The sequence below is a fragment of the Diadema antillarum genome, unplaced genomic scaffold, assembly GCF_040938485.1.
Source record: "Diadema antillarum isolate AM-2024a unplaced genomic scaffold, OU_Dant_1.0 seq00000288_RagTag, whole genome shotgun sequence".
NCBI lineage: Eukaryota > Metazoa > Echinodermata > Echinoidea > Diadematoida > Diadematidae > Diadema > Diadema antillarum.
In genome coordinates, this window is record NW_027271315.1 from 1,032,392 (window position 1) to 1,050,760 (window position 18,369).

At 40.3% G+C, this 18,369-nt stretch overlaps 1 protein-coding gene across 1 annotated transcript in view; it reads left to right on the forward strand.

Annotated features, from left to right (window-relative positions):
* Positions 1-18,085, forward strand: part of LOC139730054 (late secretory pathway protein AVL9 homolog) — a 50,100-nt gene extending 32,015 nt beyond the window's left edge. The window contains exons 6-14 of the mRNA XM_071640966.1: positions 707-814; positions 3,530-3,638; positions 4,697-5,523; positions 5,824-5,958; positions 7,114-7,252; positions 10,980-11,060; positions 12,408-12,531; positions 16,750-16,803; positions 17,317-18,085. Coding sequence (XP_071497067.1) covers positions 707-814; positions 3,530-3,638; positions 4,697-5,523; positions 5,824-5,958; positions 7,114-7,252; positions 10,980-11,060; positions 12,408-12,531; positions 16,750-16,803; positions 17,317-17,485 — 1,746 coding nt within the window. The 3' untranslated portion in view covers positions 17,486-18,085. The remainder of the gene's footprint in view (positions 1-706; positions 815-3,529; positions 3,639-4,696; positions 5,524-5,823; positions 5,959-7,113; positions 7,253-10,979; positions 11,061-12,407; positions 12,532-16,749; positions 16,804-17,316) is intronic.
* The last annotated feature ends 284 nt before the right edge of the window (positions 18,086-18,369 follow it).

Consider the following 18,369-nt stretch of genomic DNA (forward strand, 5'->3'; position numbering starts at 1 on the left):
TATACAGTAAGTCACACATATCATTGATTTCTTTCCTTCTCACCTTTGTCTCCTTGTCTTCCTCTCCTTTTTCCTTCTTTTTTAAATTTCTTTTTACTCCTTAATTTACTTTTCTTTTCTCCCTGTCATTTCTAGGAAAGAGCTGCATTCCTTTCTGACTCTGCCATTCTCTTTATGATCAGTTTCCTGAAGATATTGATGATTTCCCTTTTCTTCTTCTTTTATTTCTTTTTCTTCTCCTCCTCCTCTTCCTCCATCTTCTTCTTCTCTTTGTTATGGATATGAATGGGGTTAAAGGGATGATATAGCCTGGTTGAGATGGGGCTTCAGGTTTCCATTTTTTTTTTCTAGCGCTATTTGGAAACATTGCTTACATTATATTACCCCTCAATTGGTGGAATTAAATTTCCAGGTAAGGTTTTTGCATTTATGAAAGTGTTGAATTGCCAGGTATTGACAACTGAATGATTATCAGTTTGGAAAATATTAAAAAATATTTTATTTAACAAATTAGAAGCTTATTTTCGGTACCTTGGTTCACTCTCCACAATCTGTTACACAAAGTTGGGCATGAACAAACTTCAGAATTTGTGTGTTGTGTTTGTTTGTGATTGCCGACATGATCCAGACTACATGAATGTAAAATTTAAATGAGGGACAATGGGATTTGTACTCAGACACATATGTTCTTTTCTTCTCTGAACAGGAATTCTATGAGAGTCTAAACAGCTCTGTACCGCGGTCCATGCCGACTGACTCCCAAGTTTTCCTCGGTCTGTCCCTGAGGGAACTGGTCTTGACGTTCAAGCACAAGGTATGCGTTTCTGTTGATACCCTACCAAGTTTGTAGCTTTAACCCGTTGAGGATGGTCTGATTTTCCTATAACAAGCATTTCACATAGACACCTGCCGAAGTAGCCTTGATACTAGACTTCAGTGGGTTAAATATGTCCACTTTAATACCTGCTTCAACCACAACAGCAACAACACAATTGAATAAGTTTAGAGAATAAACACTGACAGTGCTGTTTAAATCTTCAGATGACTTGTGGGTGTGTATGTCAGACATATTTTCAGGTTCATCCAGGCAGTGTTCTTTTTAGCAGGCTATCTGGTAGATGTTGGTTATCTATCTATTTTCATATATATGTCGTTATTGTCGGTTTAACTGCTTAGCTTCCAACTTACAGGGGGAAAAAATAGTTATCATATGCCTGCAGAAACCGTTGATTTTTGCTCTAAAATGTGCACATATATGTATCAAAGAAATATGTGAAATCACGTTGTGATACACTGTAGCACAATTTCTGTTGGGTAACGACATAAATGCAAAATATTTTTTTAAAAAAGTGCGCTGACAGTTTTGCAATCTCAGAGCATATAAGATCCCTGGTGCTGTGTAATGTTTTAAGATTGATTCTAGACAGTTGACAAATTGGGCTATCACAGTGTCCATCAATCTTCCGCGTGAGAGTGAATCACATGCGGCTTGTTGGGAATCATACAATTGCTAGGGCATAATCAATCATCACTTCAAATGTTCTATCTACTCACTACTTAATGGGCAGGGCTCTACTGGAATAAAATTGTGTGCCATTGTCAAAATTATTTTACACTTTTGAACTCAGAATACCTAAATAATAACTTTAATCCTAGCAAACTGTGTCAGCTGGACAAGTTTCTTGGTAGGCCCTTTTGATGTATTGCAAGCAAATGTCAAATAGAGAAAAATGAACTGTAGCCCTTAGAGAACTACAGGATGATTTCATTGCCTTTAAAGGGTGTGTACAGTTCTGGTTGAGGTGAGGATTTAGCTTTTAATGTTTTGCGAGGTATTCAGAAACCACTCAATGACATGTCAAAAAGCATGCAATTCTAAGAGGTATCAAAAGTTTATTTGATGAAGATCAGTTTGGAAATGGCTGAGATATCCAAAAACAAGGTGAAACAAAGAGATCCTAATAAAAGGCGTGGCCTGTTGCCTTTTATTATTTATCACCTTTTTTGGATATCTCAGCCATTTGAAAACCAATTTTCATCAAATAAACGTTGAATCCTTCCTAAAATTACATCCTCTTTCATATGTCATAAGAGGTTTTTCATTATCTCACTTATGAATGTTCAAAACATGAATCCCCACCTCAACCAGTACTGTACAGTCCCTTTAACAACTGCTGGCCATTGAGGTATATAGGCATATATGTACTTTACTTTTGTTTCCTCCATGAGTCATTGATTAATAGAGAAACAGAGCTGTGTGGAGTTTCGCTGAGTGGTGACCTCATACTTAAAGTTTATATTTCACGGAACTATATTTCCACTTTAAACCAAAAGTTTCTGGTTTTATTCAAACTAACATTCTTTCTTTTCTGCTGTCATTTCCTGGTACAGTCTGTACTTTCCATGTCCAGTTTGAAGTGGACTTTGATAAGTAGAGTAAATTGAGATGATCAGAGTTGGTTATAACAGGGTCATCAAAATCAGAAATCAGGAAATACTAGTAAGAATTAAGAGGATACAGAATTTCAGAGTTTTACTAGATTTTATTGAAACAGTGGTATTCTGAGCAACAGCTGTACCACATCCTCAAAATGCAAGAGGGGCAATGTTATTACTACCTCACATGTGTCTTCATGACCTATCCATACTTCAATTGGTTTATTTCTTCTTTTGACATGAAATCAAAAAGAATAAGCTTTGTCTCTCAGATTATTGATAGTACTTGTAGCAATGTAACAACCAAGCAGCATTGACTCTGGGTGTTTTCTTGTTCATTTGTTGTTATTTGTCTGATAGTTTACTTTCAGAATTTTCACATAGTCCACTTTGACCTTGCTGAATTTACATAGATCTGATGCTTCAATTGGCAACAGGGTTTGCATATATGAAAGTTCCCCTTTTCTCTCTCAAATTGGGAGAAGCCTACAGTGAATATTCATTTTTTTTTTCTGATTTTATGCAGATTTGATGGAATAAACCAGTTTCATCTAGTAACTTTCTCCAATATATGTACGATTTGCACTGAAATTCAAATATGCCAGTGATATTAAGGTGATTAGAGTGATTTTAAAAAGATGCTAAGTTCTGCATCCAAATTCCTGTGGCACTTGATGGGTTAAAAAACCTGTTTACCTTTGGGAACAGTGATTTTTAAAAAATTCAAGATATGACATTTAATGCATATGTGTACAGTTGTAGGTCTGTTGTACCACAAAACATCCTATCATATAACATTTTCGTGATAAAGCCTAAAATATGAGGAGATATCTGTATTTTTCTCAATAAACTGTACCTGTAGATGGTTTAGTCTTGAAGCATTTTATCATAACTATTGTTCACATTTTGTATATTTAACAATATTTAACATTGATTTTTACCAATTCAAATTTTTACAGTAGTTGTTTCTATCCCTAACTCACATTTTAGATCTGTTTTAAAGCACTATAATGCTGTGTTTTTATTTCATCTGCAAATGATAAATTATGCCTTTGAATAATAGATGTCCATGTTTTTTACTCTGTACCCTAAGGTCCTGGTCCTCTTCAAGCTGATGCTGCTGGAAAGGCGGATCCTGTTCTACACCTCCCCGGTCCACAAGCTCTGTAATGCCCTTCTGGCCATTGTCTCCCTCTTTCCAGGTAGAGCCAAAGTTCCATGAGACCTGTTTAATGCTTCTGTGACATTTGCTCCTGCAATAATTGCTCCCATCAAATATCTGCAGGCTAAGCTAAAACTTAAATTCTACCCACAGACATGACCCTATTAAACCTTAATCCTAATCCTCACATCAAACTAAACCTAAAACCCTATCACAGCCCTAACCCTAAATCCTTGGAGAAAAGAAGACCGGAGCAATTGTCGCAGGAGCGAATGCTGTGTCACCGAATAGCTCTGTGCACTATTTGATTCCTTTCTGAATTTATATCAAGCATGGATGGAATGTCATTGTATTGTACGTATAAATCTGATCTACTATCATTTATGCCAAACCTGGGGGGGGGGGGGGGGGATAGATGTGTAATCGGTTAAAAACAGAAACTGTCTTGAACTTTGCCAACAATTACATGCCCATATTTCTAATTGAACAAAAACTATGGGTATGTAGTAATTTGATAGGTTAAGACTCCTTTAATTCTTCAAAAAATGGGCATTCCATATACCTGCTGCCAATGGTAAATGGTTTGACCATGCTCAGTATAATTCTTCATCTATGAGAAATATTTTTGTTGATATGAAATGTATTTTTTTTTTTGGGGGGGGGTAAGATTTGATTGAGCATGCTTGATATTGCAAGGTTACCAATTTCCTTTTGTTATATAAGGTTTTTGTTTTGTTTACAAGTTTGTTTGGTGTTCAGCTGCAGTATGTTTGTTTGTTTATTTGTTCATTTGTTTTTGTGGTGCATCAGCATGTTTTCAGGTCTAGCAACAGTATGCATATACCCGGAAAGGACTTGGACAGTATGTTTTTTATACAGTAACTGCCACTTCAATAATCAGTTGCCTTCAAAAGAAATCTGAACTTGAATACACAAGTATGTGTCTTGGAAATCCTTTTAGTTTGATAAATCCATGAGTGTGCCTGGATTAACATAAAGAAACTACAAGCTGCATGCTTGTCTTTTTCTTATGCTAAAAGGGTGAATATTTAGAACAGTGTAAGTTTTACATTTGTCATTTCATGAATCTGTGCAAAGGTATGATTGAGCGAGGTCTGGATGAGTCAGCGTGTCCGAGGCACTACTGTCCGAGGATCTCCTCGATCGAACTCCAGGATTATGGCATCGACACAAACGAGTACCTCGATGTCAAAATGTCGCACGTGCCAAACTACCGGCGGCAGAAGTCATCGAGCCTGGATGAAAGCCAGGATGAGACACCCCCTCTGTCACCCAGGGGATACCCCAATTCAAACACCAACCAACATAACGGGGAGGCCCTCGGCCAGACGGCAAAGTACCCCTCGAGGTCAGGGTCAGTCGACAAGGAAAACATCCCAGGAGGCATGGACACTCAGGACAGGAGAGCGCAGAAAGTCAGCCAGTCTTCAACGGAGGATCCAATATCCCCGGTGTTTGACAGAGACATGGGAGATGACTTGTTGGCAATGATCGACAAGGAGCTGTATGGAAGTTACTTTGAGGAGAAGAAACTGGAGGAGAACTCGTGTTCCGACTCTGCCGAGCATAGGAATAGTGTCCAGAGAACTGGCTCGCCCACAAAAGGGAAGGACAGCAGCAATTCAGGCAATACCATTCCAGTCGGAGAGGAGCAGGAGCCGCAGTCGCCATTGCATCGGCACTCAGCGAGTATTCAGTCGGGGGACAGCGGCATCGGGAGCTGCCTCAGGACTTCCACCATGGACAGCCATCGGTCGCAGAACTCGACATCGGACGACCCGGTCAGGGAGATGAAGATCGAGCGGTACAGCGGAGCCGAGGACTTTGTGGTTCTTCCCAGCGTGCCACCCTGTGAGCCGAGGGACGTGGACGATTACGGCTTCCCTCTGGCAATATTTGGGAAGGTAGAAAGATTTGGCAATTTAATGCCTCTTGTTTTGAGTAATGACCAAGTTGCCATTGTTCTCAGAAGCTATAAGCACAATTTTTTTTTACATTTGTATAACTGCCTGCCATTTAATCTTGGTGTTTTATGGTAAACTGAAAAACATATTTTGAAGATGTCTTGTGGCCTTTGTTTTATTTTTATTTGTTTTTATTTGTATGCCAAGCTTTCTCATTGTTGGAAGGGCTCAAGGTATGAAGGTATGAAGGTATGCATAAATTGTGAATAATATGGTCTGTTGTTGTCCTTTCTATACCAGGGGTCACTGTGTCATCCGTACATGTCGCTGCAGCAGCACGACATGCTGCAGGATGTTAATGTGCGCTCCTTCGTGATCGGCGCCACCAATGCCCTGTTCAAGCATCACAGGCATCTTATGGACGTCATAGTGGAGGTGAGATGCTCCATTTCCTCCTTCAAACAGCTTGATATGGTTTGAATGAAAACTTTATTTGTGTATATGTGTGTCGGTCCACTTGTGTGAACTGATGGGTGTGTGTACTGTGCGTGTGTGCATTTTTTTTTTTGATCAAGTAGCATTGATAACTTTGATGAAGTTGAATCATTACGTAAGAGTTAAATAAAATGTATGGATGTATGTACATTTGTGTCTTCTGGTAATCTATGAGATGAAATTATGCAAAAGTGATATTTCACAGAGTGGAATGTTTTGGTTTGATTACCTCATGGAGTGAGAGCTCATGCTACAATCCAACCTAGGATATCTAGTCCTTCCATACACCCACAAGGGTTTATGTGCTGATGAACTTCATTATAAAGGGGACTCCCATTATAACGAACTTCAGTCCTTGGGACCGGCAGTTTTATTTTGTTAAATCAAAAATTTTGTTAAAGGGGCTGTACAGTACTGGTTGAGGTAAGGATTCATGTTTTGAACATTCCTAAGTGAGATAAAGAGAAACCTCTTATGAAATATGAAAGAGCGTGTAATTTTAAGAAGGATTCAACGGTTTTTTTATGAAAATTCGTTTTCAAATGGCTGAGATATCCAAAAAATTGCTAATGATAAAAGGTGACATGCCACAACTTTATTAGGATCTCTTTGTTTCACCTTGTTTTTGAATATCTCAGCCATTTCAAAACCGATTTTCATCGAATACATTTTTGATACCCCTTAGAACTGCATGCTCTTTGACATCTCATAGAGTGGTTTCTGAATATCTCGCAAAACGTTCAAGCCTAAATCTTCACCTCAACCAGAACTGTACACACCCTTTAAAGCTGAACAGTAGACTACATAGAGACACATTGATGATAATTTTTACTTTGTTGTAACAAGAATTTTGTCCTAACCATGTCTGTTATAATGGGAGTCCACTGTAAAAGTCTTTGTTGTAACAAGAATTTTGTTCTAACCATGTTTGTTGTAATGAGAGTGCACTGTAATAGTCTTGCCTTTCTGCCATTAAAAACTGATATGCCTGTACCTTTGACTCCCCATACACACAAATAAAAGGTAGATTTTTCTACTGTGTTGAACTAATGGTGTTTTTCTCTTCTCCCTGTATTCCTCTTTAATGATGGACAGGTGGAAGAGGGAAAAGTGACTGTGTTCGATGCTGAACTGAGGAAGCAGCTGGCCCTGAGCACAGCGGACCTTAGGTTTGCAGACTTTCTCATCAAGCACGTGTCAGAGCACAGTGCAGACGTCTTCCTAGACGGGACAGGTGAAGCAGCATGATTTTTGGTTGCAAGTTTTGTGAGCAATATCCTCCATAGCTTAAATGGGTTGTTTTCATTTTTTTTTTTCATTTCATTCATTTCCACATCCTGATAAAAAGCATTTACAAAGAGTACAGGAACTGTACATAAAACATTGGAACAGTACAGGAAAAATGTGCAGCTTATAACAATTTCACTATAGACAAACGCAACATAAAAACAGTTATTTCATTTTTTGGGGAGATCAACAATCTCAGACCGTTGGTCTTTCTGTGGCTGATCCTAGGTATTATAGCTAATAAGTTTACATTAATGCAATACACAAAACACTAGAAAACTATACTACAGAAAGAACAAAATTCACATAAGAAGGCATCAAAGTGAGGTGCTTATACACGGAATAAAACTTGAAATTAATAATATATCTTTATGAACAAGAAAGAATTTGTGACTTCTTTTGAATATTGAAAGTCTATGAGACAACTTTATTACATTTGTTATACTTTCAAGTCATTAAGGGTCAAAAGATTTCACTTTTAGTCATTGTGTAAAAGATTATTGCTGTACAGTGTAACTTATGATAGTATGAGAGGTACTGTTGTGTTGCATGCACACTTTTTTTAGCTCACCTGAGCCAAAGGCTCAAGTGAGCTATTGCGATCGCCCTTCGTCCGGCGTCCGTCGTGCGTCGTGCGTCGTGCGTCGTGCGTCGTGCGTCGTCCGTCGTCCGTCGTGCGTCGTCCGTCGTCCGTCGTGCGTCGTGCGTAAACTTTTTACATTTTCATCTTCTTCTTGAAAACCCCAAGACCGATTTTCATCAAACTTGGCAGGTAGCATCCCTAGGGGGTTAGGAACTCAATTTGTTAAAATGGGCACCATGCCCCACCCAGGGGGCCCCCAGGGGGGCCCAAACCCCCCAAAATTAAGGAATCTGTAAAAATCTTCTTCTCTAGAACCAGAAGTGATAGAGCTAAGTTAATACTATGAGTTAGTACATTGATGACTGTAGTTTCAAGTTTGTTCATGGCAGAATCAGGGGTGCCCCCCTTGGGACCCAGGGGAGGGGGGTGGGGAAGGGTTCTAATGGGGCCTAAATTGTACATTTTCATCTTCTTTTTGAGAACCCCATGACCCATTTTCACCAAACTTGGCAGGTAGCATCCCTAGGGGGTTAGGAACTCAATTTGTTAAAATGGGCACCATGCCCCACCTAGGGGGCCCCCAGGGGGCCCAAACCCCCCAAAATTAAGGAATCCGCAAAAATCTTCCTCTCTAGAACCAGAAGTGATAGAGCTAAGTTAATACTATGAGTTAGTACATTGATGACTGTAGTTTCAAGTTTGTTCATGGCAGAATCAGGGGTGCCCCCCTTGGGACCCAGGGGAGGGGGTGAGGAGGGGTCCTAATGGGGCCTAAATTGTACATTTTTATCTTATTCTTGAAAACCCCATGACCCATTTTCACCAAACTTGGCAGGTAGCATCCCTAGGGGGTTAGGATCTCAATTTGTTAAAATGGGCACCATGCCCAACCCAGGGGGCCCCCAGGGGTCCCAAACCCCCCCCAAATGAAGGAATCTTTATAAATCTTCTCTAGAATCAGAAGTTATAGAGCTGAGATAATATTATGAGTGAGTACATTAATGACTGTAGTTTGAAGTTTGTTCATAGGAGATCCAGGGGTGCCCCTCTTGGGTGGGGGGGGGGGGGGGGGGTGGTTGGAAGGGTCCAAATGGGGGCCTGAATTGTACATTTTCATCTTCTTCCTGAAAACCTCATGATGGATTTTTGTCAAACTTGGCAGGTAGCATCCCTAGGGGGTCAGGATCTCAATTTATCAAAATGGGCACCATGCCCCACCCAGAGGGCCCCAGGGGGCCCCAATCCCCCCAAATTAAGGAATCTTTAAAAAATTGGGCCCTTATTGTACATTTTCATCTTCTACTTGAGAATGCCTGGTCAAATTTTAATTTAGATTAGTGACTGCGTGAAAGGTGAACTTGCGATACTCAGGTGAGCGCTAGACCCGCGGGTCTCTTGTTTTTCAAGCATCATCTAAAAGATTTTCCCCCTCTGTGAAGTTTGAAGTTTACAAATCTGGCATTGTAAATGTTTGGCTATGAGAAGTGATTTTGCATCATGTTTTAAAGTTGCTGTTTTTTTATTAGTGGTTAATGACACCCATATATATATCAAAGTAGGTGTGTGTAGTATTTTTACATGATGATGTTTTAACAACTGCAACAACAATGAAACATATCAAATCAGCAACTATTGACAAAATTCAGGGAACATTTTAGAGACGCCAAACCAGGCGTTCCCTGTAGGGGAGTCAGAAGGGGGCCTCATCCTTTGTAAGAGGAGAAAGCGCCATGTGTGAGACCTTCCTTCTCTTTTATTTTTCCCCCTTTTTTTTTAGTCAAGCAGCTCAATGATTCTCAGATTAGAGGCTTTGGCTCCAATTTCCTCGAAGACTTTAAGCACGACATGACTTGGGATTGCCGCCATATGTTGAAACTGGTGTCACTTGGCCAAGACAGGCATGACTCAGCCGAGAGTTTGGGAGCACCCATGCAACTTGTGTCATGAGTCACCCAAGTGGGACAAAAAATAGAAATAAAAAGCTTTAAAAAAATAAAAATACAAGAAAAAAAACACAGAACCCTTAAGTGATAGGATCACAGAAATGACAAGTGCTTGGTTTCTATAATAAGACTCTATTTATGGTATGAAGGAAAAAAGTAATCACCATCATAAAGGACAGAAATGTCTGTTGCAGCCATATGCTATGTCAAGAAAAAACAGACATACAAACTAACAAAATAAAAACAATCACCAGGGAGTGTATGCTATACCCTTGAGTTTTCTGGTATCAGATTTGCATTGGGCAAAACTGACAAAATTTTGTCCCAGTTGCTCAATTATGCCATCTTCCATATATGTTGTTATGATTGTGTAGACTAGTGTGATTGAAACAAAAGGAAAACAGAAGTTTGTAATAATTACATTCTCAAAAACAATGACAACGTGGATATATACATGTGCTAGACGTTTTAAAACTTTTTGATTACAATACATGTCTTAGGAATATGTACATTTCAGGTTTTCACTGTTTTATTCTAAAGGGTAGTCTGTCATGCATGTTATATGCTGACTTAGAACTGCCATCTGACTTGAAATGTGCTATTCATATTATTGTCATGTTTATATGGCAATTCATATTATTGCCATGTTTATATGTGAAGTTTTGATTATGCTGTACAGATGTGATTTGTATTCTCTATAGTTTAGCATTGATATATATATTGTGACTATGGGCACGTCAAACTTCTCTTCTTTTACTGTGAGAAGAGACAGACAATTATTGCCAAGCAGCTGCTTCTGGACTGAACGTTCTCCATCGCGTGATCAACAGTTTTTTGTTATTGTTCATTTTTACATTGGTCATTGATCATTTAAGCTTTATTCAAGGGAATGACCTCTATTTCTTACTTTCTGTATATTTTGATTCAAATAACATTTTTGCCTTTGATTCTTCAATCAGAGAGAAGTAAACGAACGTGACAATGTGCAATTTCTTTTATGTGATTCATGCTATAAACCATGGAATGTCATTGTTAATCTGTTGATTGACATTTGTAGTAACTGTTTCATACATTACCCATAGTTATTTACGTTTATAATATATGTTTTTTTGTGTGTGTGTTTCTGTTTTGCCTGATTTTTGCTCTAGGCTGGGAGGGTAGTGATGAGTGGATCAGAGCCCAGTTCAAGCTGTACCTCCTCTCCCTTCTATCCACCTGCACTAGTATCGGTAAGTGGAGATCAGCAGGAACCCCAACCCACTCCCGTATCGCCACTCTCAAGAGAGCGTTTATGTTACAAGTAGATTTGGATAAGCAAGATGTACATTGACTGTGGTGCTCTCCTTAAAAAACTTTCATTAGCTGAAAAGTGAATGTGGTCCAGTGAACTAGGTAAATGCTGCAATGATAAACTGCAATAAACTTCAGGATTGAAGAGAGCATTGAGTCCAGGAGGAGAAGATACTGGCATATACTCATGAGCATGTAAGACATGTCACTGCACGTTCATTTTTTGTGAATTTCACGAGTCGTCAGATATTCGCAAATTGACAACTCTTGCCGTATCGTCGTGTGCCACGGGAGAATGACAGGAGCGCACGCGATTCAAGGAAGGTGTTCCCTGGAGAATGGCAGAGCACTTGGGAGGCCCATATGTATAACATGCACCTCGTGTGTGTTTGCATCGTTCTCCGAGGCACACCTTTATTGAATCGCGCATGTTCGTGTCGTTCTGCGGACGCACAGCAATATGTAACACAAATGCTTTGCACATCAAGTCCAAGGTGGGAAATTGCTGATTTCTCATGAAACTTGACCGTGCAGTCAACCTCAGCTGTAAAGTCAACAATGCACAAGTCTAAAAATTGGCTAAGTTGAAGAAAAGCGCTGCCCTGGATGGATCTACCCATTCTATTGTGTAAAAGGGAAATTGACATAAAGCAAAGGAATTTCTGTGGTCCCTTTTGATTTGACTAAGGCGGGGTGGACTGTACTGTAAAAGTGGAAATTTTTGCCCATTTTACGCAACCAGAATCTAGCGTAAAAATGAAAGTACAGAAATATTTTTGTGTGCCGTATGTACCGGTAATTCTTGTCCTGATTCTTCAGAATTAAAAACACGCAAAATTCATTTTACCCAGCAGAGTGCGAAAAAATCACTCACGCAAAAATATCTGCTTTTACAGTACTACTTTCCCTGTGTAGCTCATACACTGTAGAAAAGGAAATTTTGTGAGACTCAAAACTTGTCCAAATGTAAAAGTGTGCAAATATTTTCCATGTTGTCGTTGTTCTTTTAAAGATATTTGTAGTTTCTTTACGTTTGCTAATCCTGTAGCATGATATCTGCACCGTTTTTTTATGAGCTACTTTTTACCGAAATTATGTGCTGCCAAAGCCCTTTATACCCACCTTGCTTTGCCAGCAGTGAGCTCTTTGAAGTGCATGCTCAATATGACTGTCTGCAACATGTAAGCGGGACAAATTAACTGTGCAAACATTTCCACTTTAACAGTATTCCATTCCTCAAAATTTCATTGTTCATGCTTGGTCCTCATTGTATTCCCTCTTGGCAGGCACCTACACACAGAGTGAGATTGGCGACTTCAACGAATGCTTCGTCCATGCCTGGAAGACCACGCATAACTTCAGGATGTGGAACAGCAAAGTGCATGATGGGATTGACAAGATTCACACTGGGTGAGGCCTGTGCCATAGTTTGTATATTGTTATGTACAACTGGATGTCCTTGATAGGTTACTTTGTTATTTTGTTGTAGGGTCCCCAAGAATAACAGTGCATAAACCAGTGATGAGGCTGCCCTGAGTAAAGAATAGTGAATGAATAAATAGATAGTTGAATAAATACATAAGTAAATAGATAAATAAATAAATAAATAAATAAATAAATGAATAAATAAATAAATAAATAAATAAATAAATAAATAAATAAATAAATAAGTAAATAAATGTGCTAAGGGATATTTGCAGTAGAGATCTGGCTCACTTAAGTGCACTTAAGTGGGGACATGACATTTATATTTCAAAGGAAGACATTCTTCGCATCCAATACTGTAAAACCAGAAATGCTTGCATGCATTTTAATTTTGTGAGTTACATGAGAGCCAAGATTTGCGAAATTAAAATGCAAATAGAAGTTCTTGTCTCACTGCATGGAATGCCAGTGGCAAGTCACAAAAATTTCATGCTGCTAAAAAGGCCATCAGCTCCAAATACAAAGTTGTATCTTGCTTCACAGTATTTGTCACGGTATATTGCAGTAACCTTGCAATAAGGACTTTTAGGGGAAAAACAAAAAAACATGATGTGCTGTGCATAAACCAGTGGGAGAGTTTTCAGTAAATGACGTCATCAACAGAACACAGCTATAATGGGCATTTAGGCTGCAACCATTACTACTGCCGTTTGGTGAAAACATGACAATTTGAAAATCAATCCACGACTGCCTTATTTTAATTTTGATTAGGACGAAACTTCTCCTATTCTTCTCATGTGGGTTTTTCTTTCTACATCAAATTGTCTTTAATGTGGTGTGGAATAGTTAGTATTTTAGGACTCTTCACTTTACCATTGGTGACTTTGTTATAAGAGTCTACTTAGTGTGTGCTGGACACCATCTGGAATATAAATTGCCATACACCCAGTAAATGTGTAAAAGTGAAAAATTACCTCAGAGCCTATGAGTCTAAAGCAGCACAGTTCTTGCAACATATGACTCAGATGAGAGTTATGAAAAGTCTTCTCTGTGAAAAAACAAAAACAAAAACAAAAACAGTAACAAATCTAGTGGTAGATGTGACCTTGCAAACATTAAGAATCATCTAGTGTGGTATCCGTCTGGGCATTTTCTGAATGACCATTGTGGTCGTCGTACAGGTTTCATAATCTGCTGTATTAGAAGGCATGGAAACATCAAAGGCATTATGATTACTTATGTCAATGTACCCATGCCAATATATTCACTTCATTGGCTTATTCCCCTCAAGTTAAGTGCTGTATCAAGAACAAAACTGAGAGCCCACTAACTACATTGTAGCTTCTGTTTTTTGTCTCGCCCACGGGAGGTGAAGGCGAGACTAAGGGATCCAAATGGCGTCCGTCCGTCGTCCGTCCGTCGTCCGTCCGTCGTCCGTCACAAATGTTAAAGTTTACCTGCAAGACTCTCTTATGATGCATAACTTGGCAACTATTACAGCAATGGCAGCCACACTTGGGTGATAGAAGCACTAGGGGGTATCTTCATGTTATGGTGTTGTCAGAGGTCATGTGATGATGTCAAAGGTCATTTGAGGTCATATATTAAAGAGTATGTGCAAGACTCTCTTTTCTACAATGTATGTTAAAGTTTACCTGCAAGACTCTCTTTTGACAAATAACTTCACATAAGTTGCTTGGATTACAACCTAACTTGGGTCATAGATGCACTGGGGGTACCTTCATGTTATGGTGCCGTTGGAGGTCACAGGATAAGGTCAAAGGTCATTTGAGGTCATACGTTAAAGTTTACTTGCAAGACTCTCTTATCACATGTAACTCGACACATGTTGCTACAATGGCAATCAAACTTAGGTGATGGATGCACTGGGGGTACCTTCATGTTATAGTGCCGTAAGAGGTCACATGATAAGGCCAAAGGTCATTTGAGGTCATATGTTAAAGTTTACTTGTAAGACTCTCTTATCACACGTAACTCAGCACATGTTGCTACAATGGCAATCAAACTTGGGTGATGGTAGATGTCTCTTGGGAAATTGAAGGTAACCACAAGGTCAAAGGTTACAGACAGGGGTCAACGAACTTTTAGGGCCCAATGTTAAGTTTTTAGGGCGCATTTCGTTTATGGCTCATAACTTTTGATCCCTTTGTCCGTTTGTGACCAAACTTGGATGGAAGATGTCCCTTGGGGAGGTGAAGGTCGTCACAAGGTCAAAGGTCACAGACAGGGGTCAACAAACTTTTAGGGCCCAATGTTATGTTTTTAGGGCGCATTTTGATTGTGGCTCATAACTTTTGATCCCTATGTCCGTTTGTGACCAAACTTGGACGGTAGATGTCCCTTGGGGAGTTAAAGGTCATCACAAGGTCAAAGGTCACAGAAAGGGGTCAAGAAATTTTTAGGGCCCAATGTTAAGTTTTTATGGCGCGTTTCGATTATGGCTCATTACTTTTGATCCCTTTGTCCGTTTGTGACCAAACTTGGATGATAAATGTCCCTTAGGGTGTTGAAGGTCACCACAAGGTCAAAGGTCATAAGCAGGTCAATTAGCTTCTTGGAGTTATAAAAAATATTAATTCCTTGTACGCGAATGGGCGAGACACAATTTGGCGATTGCCTTGTTTAATGCCATAGTACAACCGAATCACACTGTATGAAAACTGCCCAAATATTGTTGTGTTGGCTGACTATGAAGCCTTGTTGAGAGTTTTAATGTCCAATATACATTGTATGTATTCTCCCCTTTTTAGCTCACCTGAGCCAAAGGCTCAAGTGAGCTATTGCGATCGCCCTTCGTCCGGCGTCCGTCGTGCGTCGTGCGTCGTGCGTCGTCCGTCGTCCGTCGTCCGTCGTCCGTCGTGCGTCGTGCGTAAACTTTTTACATTTTCATCTTCTTCTTGAAAACCCCAAGACCGATTTTCATCAAACTTGGCAGGTAGCATCCCTAGGGGGTTAGGAACTCAATTTGTTAAAATGGGCACCATGCCCCACCCAGGGGGCCCCCAGGGGGGCCCAAACCCCCCAAAATTAAGGAATCTGTAAAAATCTTCTTCTCTAGAACCAGAAGTGATAGAGCTAAGTTAATACTATGAGTTAGTACATTGATGACTGTAGTTTCAAGTTTGTTCATGGCAGAATCAGGGGTGCCCCCCTTGGGACCCTGGGGAGGGGGGTGGGGAAGGGTTCTAATGGGGCCTAAATTGTACATTTTCATCGTCTTCTTGAGAACCCCATGACCCATTTTCACCAAACTTGGCAGGTAGCATCCCTAGGGGGTTAGGAAATCAATTTGTGAAAATGGGCACCATGCCCCACCCAGGGGGCCCCCAGGGGGCCCAAACCCCCCAAAATTAAGGAATATCTGCAAAAATCTTCTTCTCTAGAACCAGAAGTGATAGAGCTAAGTTAATACTATGAGTTAGTACATTGATGACTGTAGTTTCAAGTTTGTTCATGGCAGAATCAGGGGTGCCCCCCTTGGGACCCAGGGGAGGGAGGGGGTGAGGAGGGGTCCTAATGGGGCCTAAATTGTACATTTTTATCTTCTTCTTGAGAACCCCATGACCTATTTTCACCAAACTTGGCAGGTAGCATCCCTAGGGGGTTAGGATCTCAATTTGTTAAAATGGGCACCATGCCCCACCCAGGGGGCCCCCAGGGGTCCCAAATCCCCCAAATGAAGGAATCTTTATAAATCTTCTCTAGAATCAGAAGTTATATATAGAGCTGAGATAATACTATGAGTGAGTACATTAATGACTGTAGTTTCAAGTTTGTTCATAGGAGATCCAGGGGTGCCCCTCTTGGGTAGGGGGGGGGGGGGGGGTGGTGGTTGGAAGGGTCCAAATGGGGGCCTGAATTGTACATTTTCATCTTCTTCCTGAAAACCTCATGATGGATTTTTGTCAAACTTGCCAGGTAGCATCCCTAGGGGGTCAGGATCTCAATTTATCAAAATGGGCACCATGCCCCACCCAGAGGGCCCCAGGGGGCCCCCAATCCCCCCAAATTAAGGAATCTTAAAAAAATTGGGCCCTTATTGTACATTTTCATCTTCTACTTGAGAATGCCTGGTCAAATTTTGGTAGAGCTGTGAATAATTTAGATTAGTGACTGCGTGAAAGGTGAACTTGCGATACTCAGGTGAGCGCTAGACCCGCGGGTCTCTTGTTTTTATTGCAGGCATCCTTTCCATGGCCACATCAGTGTTAGTGACATGAAGATCAGATTACAGAGGTAAGTATTTCTCTATTTTCTTTTCTACAATATATGATTCAAAATGTTTGAGAAAAATAATGCAATTTGATATGGAAGTGATAGCTCCTTATTGTCATTTGCATATGGTTTGTATTGCTGCATGGGGGATAGAACCAAATTATTACTGTCGTACAAGTATTGTGCGCAGTTTGTACTTCAGTGTATGCATTATCATTATGAATTTGAGGCCATTCTTTTCAGGGGCAAGGCAAGGGGTAAACATCTTTTTATCCATTATACTTACTTCCTGAATTTTTGTCTTCTGTCCTTTTTGGGGTGTTTTTGTCAAAGTATTTTGCTTTCTACACTGTACTTTGATACTTTGTGTCATGTAGTCTGATGTTTCACTGTAGTATCATCATCAATATGCAATCATATTGTGGATTCATAGTTATAATGCGTTGGTCACTCCAGTGCATCTTTCACATCTGTACAGTGTCAACGTTTGGTGACATTTCATAATCACTTTTACATACCCCCCACCCACTGTAGTGTCATGCAAACCACGGACAGGGGCAAGAGGATAAACCACGCACTCAACCGCACAGGGACGGCTGTGATGCACACGGGGAAAGTCGTCGGAGACGCTCTCACCAGCGCCAAGTCGGCCGTGTCGTCGTGGCTTTACGGACTGGCCAATGAGTGGAAGGAGGAGGGTTGATGTGTAGCTCATGGCCACTAACTATATGGGATGACCATACAGATTATCAGGCCATGTGGTCATTAGGTCATTTTTGTTTATTTCTACTAGTAAACCCTTTCATTCTCTGAAAAGTGGTTATATCATAATTATGTGTATATATATATGTTTATGTATATCAGATCTATGTGGCCATTCAGTCTTAAGCCTTCCTTTCTTACCTTCTGTTATTCATCAACAAAATGTGTTCTCTTTTCTCGAGTGTGAAAAGCTGCGAATTATAGTGATGGTGAACGAATGATTTATGACATTTGATAATGAAAACATTGCTAGAATTACCGTGCACCATAGCGATGAATCAGCTACAGTGTACTGTGCGAGCTTAAATCATCCCCTGCCAGGAATCTGGCTGGAAGATGCAGTCATAAATGCATATAAGAGAAGAGACTGATCAAGCAGAAACCACAAGCAAGAAGAAGACATGCATGATGCATTGTCAATGAGTTCCTGAATATAACTGAAACTTCATGGTTAGCTTCCTTCTTTAACAAAGCATAATGGAAACTAATGCTGCATTGACTCCATGTTTCCGGCCGCCATGGTAGTCACATTTCAGGAACGAGTTGGACGTGAGACAATGCAAGGGGGAGGGGGAGGAGGAGGAGGAGGGGGAGGAGGGGGAGGAGGAGGAGAGGAGGGGGATGGGATTTGCAAATGTGGCAGGCTGTGATTGCCATGATTGCCATGCCCTGACTTTTAAATAGTCAAAAAATTTGCCACTGTCAGCAGGCACTGTACTGCATGAGTAGCCTAGTAGGCCATATTAACATAAAACGGGGTGAATGCAACAGAATGTGACAAAACTTGAAGGGATGCCTCAGAGAATATTGTGAAGTGTAGCCTGA